At 40.8% G+C, this 12,458-nt stretch overlaps 2 protein-coding genes across 8 annotated transcripts; one reads left to right on the plus strand and one right to left on the minus strand.

Annotated features, from left to right (window-relative positions):
* Window positions 1-325: 325 nt before the first annotated feature.
* LOC108424243 (uncharacterized protein KIAA2012 homolog) lies at window positions 326-2,283 on the plus strand. Its single transcript, XM_017692150.2, has 3 exons — window positions 326-557; window positions 1,683-1,902; window positions 2,022-2,283. Exons 1-3 carry the CDS (start codon window positions 344-346, stop codon window positions 2,194-2,196), a joined length of 609 nt encoding a protein of 202 aa, XP_017547639.2. The 5' UTR covers window positions 326-343; the 3' UTR covers window positions 2,197-2,283.
* On the minus strand, window positions 2,055-11,967 carry carf (calcium responsive transcription factor). 7 transcript variants are annotated; one of them, XR_005130387.1, is made up of 17 exons: window positions 11,305-11,438; window positions 10,356-10,508; window positions 8,878-9,039; window positions 8,589-8,715; window positions 8,295-8,424; window positions 7,749-7,830; window positions 7,383-7,572; window positions 7,064-7,184; window positions 6,819-6,962; window positions 6,455-6,724; window positions 5,329-5,485; window positions 5,149-5,218; window positions 4,461-4,570; window positions 3,798-4,092; window positions 3,473-3,593; window positions 2,509-2,573; window positions 2,055-2,190 (listed from the first exon to the last, which is right to left on the minus strand). XR_005130387.1 is itself a non-coding variant. In XM_017692215.2 (15 exons), exons 2-15 carry the CDS (start codon window positions 10,473-10,475, stop codon window positions 3,499-3,501), a joined length of 2,073 nt encoding a protein of 690 aa, XP_017547704.1. In that variant the 5' UTR covers window positions 10,476-10,508; window positions 11,831-11,967; the 3' UTR covers window positions 3,241-3,498. The 7 variants fall into 7 exon arrangements, 6 of the variants coding, with proteins under 6 accessions (XP_017547704.1, XP_017547702.1, XP_037395179.1 ...); XM_017692215.2 differs by lacking the exons at window positions 2,055-2,190; window positions 2,509-2,573; window positions 11,305-11,438 and adding an exon at window positions 11,831-11,967 and having other exon boundaries at window positions 3,241-3,593; XM_017692213.2 differs by lacking the exons at window positions 2,055-2,190; window positions 2,509-2,573 and having other exon boundaries at window positions 3,241-3,593.
* Window positions 11,968-12,458: the final 491 nt, after the last annotated feature.

The following is a 12,458-nucleotide window of genomic DNA, read 5'->3' on the forward strand; positions in this document are numbered from 1 at the left end:
GTTTGAGAAACCTTATAAAAACAACTACGATCAGTTAAGATCAATCGATGGAATATGTCTCCTCAGTGTGGCGAAGAGGCCATCAGCCTGACTGACAGTAAGGCTGCAGCACAGGCCGAGAAGGCTGAACGCCGCCGACTGGATGTGGAGAGGAAGAGGAAGGAGAAAGAAGAGGAGTGGAGGAGGCAGCAGGAGAGAGAGGAGAGAGAAGAGAAAATGAGGCTGGAGCTGGAGGAGGAGCAGAGACAGAGAGCAGAGCAGGCCAGGTACCTTCACAGCCCAGACTAAAGACTCCCTACAAAAACACATTAACAAAGGGGGGAGAAGATTCAATACTTAACCAATGTTCCCATTTTATGGTGTATTTTACAGGTTGAGGAAACTTGCAGAAGAAGAGGAGAGACAGAGACAGGAGCAGAAAGAAATGGAGAAACAGAAAAGGGAGAAGGCAAAGACAGAGAGAGACACGGAGAGAGAGAGGAGGAGGCAGGAGGAAAAGAGGAGACTTCTGGATCGGCTTCAGAGAGAGAGGCAGGAAGAGGAAGAGAGAAGAGCAGGTATGTAGCTTTCTGTAAACTGTAGACTGAAATCTGAGAATATCTGAATTCAAATGTGAGAACATCTGGATTCAAATGCTGAGTGGCTCAATTGTGATTTTCTGTTTAGATTCAATCTTTCCACCTTGACGGTTCACATTCAAGTTCATAAATGACCTACATATGTCGTTAGTGTGTTAGGCCTCTGCCACGACATAACCCACAAGCACACCTTCTAATGTACAATATAAAGTAACATCTCGCAAATGATCCACACGTGCCATACAAACCAAGCCTTCAACAAAAATGATTTGCTTTAATCATCAACTCTCAACTGTCCAAGACTAGGGCAATAAGGCAAATAAAGGCCAGATGCACAAATGTGTTTACAACTAAACTTGAGTTAGCCGTTCTTGTCATGCTGCCAGCACTGGATGGTGGCCAAAACGTACATATGTACACTGGGAGTGAAGAAAAATAAAAACATTTAGACTCCTAAGGAAAAAGTGAGGATACGATAAAATGTATGCTTATAAAATTCAGAACAGATTGATGCAATGTATCAAATCCTTTGAAATATACCTTATATACATTATTAAATATTCATTTATGTGTACAGCTTACTCTCCAACACTGGAGGTTTGCTTTGCAAAGAGAGAGCGAGAGTCAGTGGCAGCCTGATCCACAATAAATCACAAACTATTTCTCTATCAAAAACAAGGAGTGAGCTGATAACAGCACCTTTTACCCCAGTGCTCCAAAATCCATTATCAAAGTCAAAAGACCCAAGACATGCTGAGTTTAATAGATTCAAGAGACCATCCAGCGAAATATAACAGAAGTAACGCTAAGAAATACTGTGCAAAAATTGTGGTGAAACTTGGTATACAGGCTGTACGGACAAAATAATCACTGGTAACGTGTAGATTACTGGAGTGGCAGCGACCTCTGGTGGCCAAAATCACAGCTGCCACACTTTCAGAAATGCTGCTGTGTTTTACTGTCTTATCTGTGTAAAGAATCTTCTCAAAGACCTGCATCTGTGCCAGCACAAAATAGAAGCTGCATGAACATGTAACAGTAGGGCTTTTTATATATGACACTCTACAGTGAAAATAAGAATTTCATAACTATGAATGTGTGTAGCTGAGTTAAAGCATAGGCAGCAGGAGGAGGAGGCTCAGAGGGAGCTGGAGAGGAGGATGCTGCAGGAGATGGAGGAGAGTGAGCGGCTGGAGTACTTGCGCAGAAAGCAGGAGGAAGAAGAGGAGAGGAGGAAGGCTGCAGAGGAGAGGAGGAGAGCAGAGGAGGAAGCAGCAACGCAGGTGGAAGAGAAGGCCAGACTGCTAGCTCAACTGACTGCCAAGTATTTCACATTTTCAGTTCTCTTTTAACTACAGTCTGGTTCTGAAACTCTTTTCAGAGTCTCTGTCTAAAGATAAGGACGTTAAAAATATATACATAATGCATTATTCTCTCTCACAGGCAGAGGGCAGCACTGGAACACAAACTTAGGTTTCACCGAAGTCTTTTTGTAGAAGCAGGGGGTCTGGAGCAGACACAGGATATCTCTCGGCCCTGGGTTTTCTCCTACTTCAATCTGCTGCAGTTACTGGGCTTAGCAGAACCTCCAGAGGAACTCTTGAAAGATGTGCTGTGAATTTTAATGTGATTTGTAGTATTAAATGTAGTATTACATTATATTAAAAGCAGATAATTATTTTTCACTGCCTGGGTCTTTTAAACACTTACTAATATTAATTTCTGCTGTTTTCTTGGGAAACCAAGCGTTCAAAACAAAGAAAAACAAACTAAAAAAAATGTTCCCAAGGAAAGCCAGTCTGGAATTTCCTTAGTAAATGCTTTTGTTTACAGAAGCAGTAAAAATAAGTGATGGAGTAAATAATGAAACATATCAGTTTAACCAAATTATTTCATCAATAACATTACACGCACAAACAAAGCATCTTACCTCTTTAGTAAGTGGTCATAAATGGCTCTGCTGGTGGGAAATCTCAAGGAATCCACACAATCATCCTAGCAAAAGAAATAGCATAAGCAAGGACAAGTACATTGATATTAATTATACAGGAAAACTGTCTTACCTTGTGTGGAAGAATCTCTCATTCCATTGAGAGTCACTTCATCTTTGTCTTAACATGGGTAAAGAATGTTTAAAATACACACCATTCACATGGAAACATGCACTCTGACGGGGCTAAATGATGAACTGGTTTTATATCAAAACTCCAAATTGAAAGAGCACAATTTCCAAATCATAAGAACTCAAACTGTCAGCCCAAGCCTAATATCAAACTATAAACAAAATTCAACCACGGCTGAGAAGGCACAAGTACAGTATGTTATCTAATTTAGATTAATAAGCAAAATGGAAACAAAGCACTGCAACTGATTATAATAACTGGTTTACTGATTGAGTTCAGCTTTAGCTCTCAGAACATAAGTACATTTACGCTCCATTTCTATGTTTGTTAAATTGTTAAAAACATAAGACAACCAAAAACAAGCAGATAATGCCAACAAACACATTAAATAATTAGTGCTTCAACAAATAAACAACACAGTTCATCAGTAATCACAGCCTGATTTGGTGATCATTTAGGGCTTACAGCTAAATCTGTAGAGCTCCTTCAGAGTCATCTGAGAGAGACAAAAAGCAAAGAAATGAAGGACATCACTTATGTCAGTCATAAATTTCTGCATTTAATGCACATTTGGTTTTCAACAAACTCAAATTGAATAAATTAATACAGTACTCAAATGTAAATAATAATAAAAAAACACATGGAAACATTGCATAGGTTGCTATGTTCCATAGTAATACAGTGCAGTTATTCAGTCCTCCTCCTTGACCAGTTTCACTGTAATAATAATTTAAAAAAAAATATAAAAAAAATTAAAAAAAACAGTCTGACCAGTCTTCACTGGTCTCAAGGCTGGCCTAGCCTTGGTCTCCGGATTGCTCTGTTGAAATGTCTGCAGGTTTCACCTCCCTGCCTTCTTCCACCAGTGCCCCATCCAGTGAAGCACTTAGCGCTGAGCAAGACATAACAGTATTTTAAGCTCAACAAAATGTTATGTTTACATCATGGTGACATCAAGATTCACATCTTCAGTGCATTACAAATGTTATCAACATATATAGTTCTGATTGTGTGTATTCTGGAAAAAAAACCCTATGGAAATAAAAATATGATTATGTCTCAGCAGCATTGTAGCAGTACACACTTCATGTCTCACCTATGCTAGATGGGTCCGCTATTTGCACTGGAATTGCCTGTCCATCTTCCAATAGTATCTGTGTAATGTCCCCCTCTGTATGGTTAACCAGCTGACCCATTTCAAGCATGGCACCAGGCCCAGGCCCAGCTGTAGCCTCTCCTGCAGAGGAGCTAGACTGCAGGAAGGATGAAGGACTCAGGAACAGAGTATGTGGGTTTAAGGGGTTTGAGGAGTCCATGGGCTCTGCTACTGAAACAGGCTGCTGCCCCAAAGAGCCCTCTGGTGGACACATGGCTGGATGCAGCTGGACACCCTAAAGAGGAATAAACACATATCAACTACAACAATGATATGACACTTCTCAATGAGAACATCTAATTAAATGCAACAAGGGTTTTCAACTAATATTGAGTAGAAGTCAATCATAACTGCAGAGGTATAAACTTTAAAATTAATGGAAGAGCAAAACAGTATATTACTCAAACGTTTTCCTGTTTATCAGACATTAACATTTTTCCTCTCCAAGATCTAATTTCAACAAATATATGAAATCAAGACGATGTCTGTTGTTCCTGTAAGCATTACAGAGAATCTGCATAAACTACAGATAAACACTAACTCTGCAGCTGGGAATGTGTGTGAAATCCTGGATGTGCATTTGTATAGTCAGAATGCACTTACCTGCAACTGTGCAAAGATCTTGGGCTGGACAGAGGTGAGAGAGCTAAAGAGCTGAACAGCTTCAGGAGAAAGAGTGTCATTTCCTTCTAAAACTTCCTCCTGTGAGTTCACTGAGAAAAGTGTGAAAACCAGTGACACTTCCCTTAACTTTTTAATGTAGTTAAACACAGTTAGCACTTAAATGTACATTAGATATACTATTATTTCTAACAGCATATATATAGCAACAATTGACAGATGGACATTAAGGGAGAATTTCACCAATTTTTTATGATTTCTGCATAATTAAATGGATGTAACGTAAACGATGTAAAAAGCATTCAGAGTGGTCTGGAATTAAACAGCCTATTCTAGAGAAACATACCTTATTGAAGAGTTTAATACCTATAAAAAAAGCTCCCTCACAGAAATATATTAAAAATGAAATGTTAACAAATACACTCCATGATGCCTGAGACACTGTTTTATGATGGTTTTATTACACTTCATTTCAGATTAGACCACTCTGAGTTAGGTTGTTTAAATCTCAATAACTTCCAATTAATAAAGCAAAGCTGTTTTAATTCCCCTTTAACACGCATATTAATCTAGCACCATTCAAATGTTTTCCAGCTGCCTAGAACCAATCAGAATCTATTAACTTCATGAAGCATCTGTAATTAAGAGACAGGCTTATTTGATCTTGTACCATTAACAGGGGCAGGGGTCAGTGTCAGGGTCACAGTCTCTGTAAGGATGTTCTCATTCTCTGTCTTCCACTGTATGGAGGAGATTGACAAGAGAAATCATTATTAGCTATCAAAATCCTTTAATACCTTTCCTGGACTAGTCATTCATAAGCATTGCAGAAAGTATGTAAAGTCCACACCTCTGATCCCAGGGAGGCCATTGTTCCCTCTGGCAGCTGCAGGCTCTTCTGAGCCTCATGCATGTGGTTCTTGATGTCATTCACAGTGGGGAAGTAACACAGGTTGTGTCTCTCTGGTACCGCGTCTGACTTGAACATCTCACGTTCTACAAATCTCCTAATGTAGTGCAAGAAAAAATGTATTGCTAGTGGCTGTAAAACAGGTCAAATTCTAATCTTGGAGGGTCAGAGTTTAGTGGCTTTCTTGAGCTACACAGTATATTAGGTACAACGCCCACCTTAATGCAAACTGCAACAAATCATGTCATGTGACTGTGGGGTATGGTACAAATCAGAATCACTAGAATGGCCAAAGCAAGTGACTTTAAAATGGTCACTTAATATGCCAAAAATATATCAATATTTCTAGGCATTTCCCAAATACAAAATTTTAATAAAAATATTTAGGTTTGTTAAGTAGAGACCCAATTTATAATATTTCACATACTGCACAGAACTAAATCCAAACAGGTCTAATTATGAAGAATACACTCTGTAATGAAAAGAAAAAAAAAACAGGTGATCAGTTTTTTTAAGTACTGATGCTAGTCACAATATGCTCACAAAAGCATACAGTGACATAATTTGATGTAATTTATCACAATAATGGTAAGTAACATTGTATGGCCAACCCTTACCTCACAAGAAAGCATGTCTGTAGAGGGGACAGGAATATTGAAGAAAAGTGGAAAACAGATTTTTCTGTTTTCCATAAAACAAGCTGAGGGATCCACAGAGACATTCTTTATGCTAATTATAGTATAGGCTCATGATGGCAGTGTGATGAAAGTCCTGATATTAGAGCCGTGATACCTAATAAACACTTGAACATTGTTGCAAGTTCCCGAGTGGCACAACCGACTAAGCATTGGCCCCATCATCAGGAGATCGTGAGTTCAATCCCTGGTGATGCTACAGCCAACCGTGGCCGGGAGTCCTAGACAGCACAACTGGCTTCGCGCTGTCTGGATGGGTTGAATGGCCCTGTTCTCCCCCAATCACTCAGCACGATGCTGACATAACAGAACTGGTGGTTGGAGTTCTCTAACATTCAGTGCTGGCCATTGAAAGGCGTTCCCAGTCATACCTGAGATGTTTTCGGATAGCGTAGACCTGGTTGCAGCCCTGTGCCATCAGCTCACAGATCTTCTCGGCCACTAGAGGGTGCAGTCGAGACGGGACAGAACAGGCATTCTCCTCTTCCCCATTTTCCTCCTCTTCTCTCTGTGCTTCTTCGTCTTCCTCATCCTCATTGTCCTCCTCTGGAAAGCCAGGCTGCTCAGGGGGTGCAGGTAGGACTGCAATGTCTAGATCATGATACAGGTGAGCTTTCTGAGTAGGAAGCTGAATATAATACCTGTTTAGTGAGAAATGGCTACTGTGAGTGTGGAATGCAACAGCACAGTACATCATGTTAACAGTGGTGTGCGATTCAGACATAATCCTTATACCGTATGACACCCCCAGTATCCCAAAGTTTCTTCTTTAGGTTAAAGAAGGCTTTCTCTTGCTCTTGCCGTACTACCTTCTTGTCCACTTTGGGGTCTACTGGAACCTTATACTCGGGAAATTTACGTACTTTCTTGATATATATTCTGCAGGAAAAAAGTTTAGTATGAAGCACCTTACACTTATATGTATTCACCACATCAAAAACATAACAATAAGGCAATTTGACTGCATTTACTTTATGTACCTGGCAGGACATGTAGCTTTGTAAGGGAAATTATGATTGGATTCTTCCACAGTGCCTTTTTTGGGCTGGACACCTTTCCTCCTAGGTCCAAATTGACATTCCATCACAATAGCTCTACTTCCTACAAAACAAAGATGTTTAAAAAGACACAATACAAGATCACTTTTTATGCTTGTTTTATATATGTGCACAAAATGTTATATTATATATATATATATATATATATATATATATATATATATATATATATATATATATATATATATATATATATGCAAACGGTTGCTTACTGAATGTTCAAAATTTGCAATGCACTCACCTGCATTTACAAAGGGAATGCCATCATAGGGCACATACTGAGACTTCCACATAAGGCGAGTGGCAGGCTTGGCTGGAGAGGGCGACTGACGGGTGCCAAACACAGAGTGAGTGTGCTGCTTATGCAGAAGAAGCACAGCTTCCAGCTCTGCCTCTGTGTTACAGTAACCACGGTACGAGTCACCAATCTTCTGCTCCGCACAAAAAGTTTGAAATCAAGCACTTTCAGCATTCATCAATGTATTTACACAGTAAGCACTTCTAACACACAATCTCATGTGAACTACTAATAGCTTGAGTTTAGAAAAATGCAAATGCAGCACGCAGTTTTAATTTTTTCCTGAGAGCACTTTTTGTTCTGATGTACCTCACACCTGCGAAGTCTCTTCGCCCAATTTGGTGCAGCTGCTGGCAGAGGCTTCACTGGAGGCACAAAAACATCTGGAGAACTGATCACAAACACGACACATTGAGTGTCCTTTTAGTGGCAGCACAAGAACAAGTACTATGTATAGATATCTATTTGTCTCCTATCATAATGTCAAAAGTAGAGAAACTGTTCATTTAATCGCATGCATAGTGGCGTAGAGTTTCACTTAGATGCTTAGGATTAGGGCTGCCATCTATCCAAGATTTTGCTTGACTGTCCTGTATTTTGGTTGCCTATCCAGGAAAAAAATGATTTACATTCCCAGACACAAAATGTATTTTTTATATATGGCAGCATTTCTTATGATGCTTAAACTGCTTCTTTTTACCTAACAAATTTGTATTTGTACACAAAGAATGGCTTCGATTTGTTCAGATTGCTGTCAACGTAGGCACAAGTGTTTTGTGAAGGTGCACTGTTGGTGACATGTTTAGGGGCTAGGCAGCACTGCAAAACAGCTGAGAACATTAGGTCAAGATCTACCTTATTGTCTGAGTCTTGATGGCTGTGAAGCTTGGAGGTGCTACTGTGGTTAAAGTGCTAGTGCTAACGTCACCAGTAGTTACAGCAGGGCTTGGCTTGTCTTCTTGACTGGGTTTGGCTATACAGGTTCCTATAATAGAGCACAATATTATATTTAAGCTCTTTATATGATATATATGATCTATATATAAGATTATATGTCCTCAGAGGCACACAGCACAGCATGTGATACTGCAGCAATCAAACTGATCAAATCAATATTTATTGAATACTTCAACACTCATATTGGTTTACCTCTTGAGTCTGCTGTATTTAACACTTGACAACTGGGCAGCAACAGTCGTGTTGCTCCAAGCTGGCTGGATGGAATAACATACAACTGCCCATTCTGTGATTGCCCAATCACCTGAGAACAACATAACTAAAATAAGAAAAAGATGCTGATGACAATCAACAGTAACTTGTTAACGATTTCTTACATAATTCCTTAAATATAGTATCAATCTCTTTACTATAGCATGATTATAGACGATTCCTTTCACCTCTGTAAAACCTCTCAAAAAAGTTTGTGTCATGTTCTCACCATACGTTCACACTGAAGTGGCAGTCCATTTGGATCAAAAATGACAACACTGCTAGTTCCGAGTGGACCTGCGGATGAACTCTGAAAGGATGCAGGATTCTCTGAGACTGGAATTATGGATGACTCCTCTTTAAAGCATGTATCTGTGCTTTTACGCAGCTCCTGTAACACAACACAACATGACAGAATGGAGACACACTGAGCTACTGCTCCCTGGCAATTCTTTCAGGGCTCCAATTACTGTAAAATCATGTGACACTAACAATTTACATTAGTCAAAGCCTGTAGAGACATAACAGCTGGTATACCTAGCTGGGCTGTATATTTTGCAATAATAATACACTTTATGAACAAAAGAATTGAGACACATACACATTACATCCACAGGAGCTTTGATGTCATCCCATTCTAAATCCCCAGGACATAACATGGAATTGGTCCTCCTTGTGCAGCTATAACAGCATCCACACTTCTATGAAGCTTCTACAAGATGCTGGGGTGTGTCTTTGGGAAATTCACCCATTCATCAAAAAAGAGCATTTGTGAGATTAGACATTGATGTTGGATGAGAGGGCTTGGCTCGCAATGTCTGTACTAGTTCATCCCAAAGGTGTTGGATGATGTTGAGGTCAGGGTTCTGTGCAGGCCAGTCAAGTTCTTCCACACCAAATGCACCCAGCCATGCCTTTATGGATCTTGCTTTGTGCACTGTGGCTCAGTCATGCTGGAACAAAAAAGGGCCTTCCTCAAACTGTTCCTACACATTTAGAAGCATAGTTACAATTCCAAAATGTCCCTTTATTGGAACTAATCAACCAAAACTCCACCAAACTTTACAGTCAGGACAATGCAGTCAGGCAGGTAACGTTCACCTGGCATTTGCCAAACCCAGACTCGTCAATCAGACTTCCAGATAGAGAGGTGTGATACATCACTCCAATAGAATGTTTCCACTGCTCCAGTGGCGGGCATGCTTCACACCACTCCCCCACTTTGTTTGGCATTTTGATCTTAGGCTTGAGTAGAGCTGCTTGGCCATGGAAAACCATTTTGTGAAGCTCTTAACACGCAGTGCTTTTGCTGGTGTTGCTTCAAGAGGCAATTCTGAACTCTTCAGTAAGTGGTTCTACAGAGAACAGACACAGGGCGCTCGTTTGCATGGCCTACTGCTTTGTGGTTAAGCTTTGTGCTCCTAGCTGCGCAGAAATTTCAAACTGACTCGTGACAGAGCGGTCATCCTATAACAGTGCCATGCTCAAGATCACTGTGCTCATCAATATGACCCATTCTACCGCCAGGGTTAGTCTATCAAGACTCCAAGGCTGTGCTTAATGTGATGCACCTGTTAGCAATGAGTGTGGCTGAAAATGATCTCATCCATTTAAAAGGTGTGTCCCAATACTTTTGCCTAGTGAATTTGCACTAGTTTTTAAAATGCTGAAAGGTATAATGATAATGTACTGATCGACTGGCCTCACCAATTCTGTTACACTCTCAGAGGGTTTTGTGCTTTTGTCCACATTGCTGTTCTCTGCAGCACTGAAGCCAGTTTGCCGAAATTCACAGGCTTTTCCCCCAATTCTCTCTTGCTCCTCCATATCTTACGAACATATCGGACATAACCCCCCAGCCTAAAACAAAGAATTAGAAATGTTAGTACTTGTAAACAAAACCGCAAGCTGGATAGGATTACAGTAGTAAAGAAAGGTTAAGTTGAATTAACTGGCCAGACGTGCAGAAAACACACTGTTGTGTCGAAAGGTTTGTGGTTTAATTAATTAGTGACCGATTATGGGCGCTATTATAGCTACAGGCAACCGAGCTAATAGAAAGGAGCGCCTCTTCTGATCCCTTCCAGCAAACTGCTGTCGTTGATTTTCCGTCATGTTCATGCTGTTGCACGATTCCGTTACACGGAAAATGAGGCAGACCCACCGCTTGTTACTAAAGGGCTCAGTGTGTTAGCCCGTTCGCTAGCTGCTGCTGCTGCTGCTGCTGAAGTAAATCTGATGTGGGCGAGTTCATGTCAGCGAAAGGTGGGCGCTGATGACGAGGCTGAAGTCAGCTTCTTATTCGCCCGCTCCTTGTTCGAATTTTCCCGTTCCACCTTAAACAGTGCAGTAGTAACTGCAGCACCATTTAAGGTGGAACAGGAAAATGCGAAGCGGCTTTTCTGGTGCCGATTTTTTTTGTCTAACTCGTGTTATATCGGAAAGTCTGCAGCGGAGCAAAGCCAAAAACCAAGGTTCAGTTAGTTAACTTCATGCTAATGTAAACGCTAACGTTGTTCCACTGAATAAAATAATTCATCTATTAACAGAGCCAACAACACCTTCGTTTATCTGTCTTAACGCCATGTTGTCCTGCAGAAAGATAGCCAGCTAGCTCGGGCGGTTTTAAAAATGACCTCAAATGCCATAAAAATACCCCCACGCGAGTGTCCCGCCGTAGAGCTGAAGCCCGCCTGCAGTCCGTGTAAACGGAGCTGAGATCCAGAGCGAGTCTGCTCAACCTCGACTTCGTCCAGCTCCCCTTCACTCCGACACACGACGAAACGCGGAGTAACATGAGCTTTATGGCGCTCTGCGGCCGCCGTACCTTAGGTGGCTCAATGGCTTTGCTTAGGGCTGGAGTGCTAGTTAGCATTTTTGCTTTTGGCGATTTGCACAATTATGTGAATAAAATATGCATAAAATAGATTTTTGTCCGGTTTGGGGCATCTACACGCAGAGGTACTACTTCAGTAGAAGCGCATGAGAACTGAAAGCAAAAATGAAAGATTTACCAACGTGACGATATTATCAAATAAATATTACAACTTAGAGGAAGAAATGGAAACCTTTCAGCATCAGCACAATATGTACACGTGTAATACAGCTACAGTCTGCTATCATGATGTTAATACCACAGAAGAATCCATAAGGAAAAAACCTTTTGTGTAACTGCAAATTACCTTGTCTTTTAGTCTCCTTAATCTCAGCATAAGAGCAGAACCAATATGCAGTACAGATTTTTCTTCAGCAACATGGTTGAACGATATCCTCAAAGGAGCATCTATAAGCTTCATTTTGTAGCAAAATTGAATCAAACCTCTGACGCAAAATGTCTAATGGGCTGTGCTTTTTCACCGCTGTGGGGAGACGTGTTCAAAGGAGCTGTCTGAAATGTGTGTTAGCTGTGTTTAAAATCTGAACGATATTAAAAAAAGAGTTTTGAACTATTGGCTTATTACACTGCTCAAGAAGTTTAGTTTGTGGTCCGTATGGAGGGTTTTCTCTTTACAGTTGCTGATAATGGTTCCTTTGCATACACCCTGTTTATTCTTTGGTCAGGAAACCTCTGTCTCAGCATTCCACCAGCAAAAACAGGAAAAGATTGGTGGAAGCGCTGGACCTGGAGAAGTGGTTCTGTGGATGACTGTGTTGAACCAGCTGATCCTTTGTCAGGTCTAAACTAACAGCACAGTGTCTGGGCTGAGCCTGTAACAATGAGGGTTGCACGCTCAGGGCGAAGAGAAAAAGTGAGGAATCTAGGCCTGTAATCCCAGGCTGGGAGTGAGGCCTGTCCCGAACTGACCCACA

Source organism: Pygocentrus nattereri, chromosome 6 (assembly GCF_015220715.1).
Source record: "Pygocentrus nattereri isolate fPygNat1 chromosome 6, fPygNat1.pri, whole genome shotgun sequence".
Lineage (NCBI taxonomy): Eukaryota > Metazoa > Chordata > Actinopteri > Characiformes > Serrasalmidae > Pygocentrus > Pygocentrus nattereri.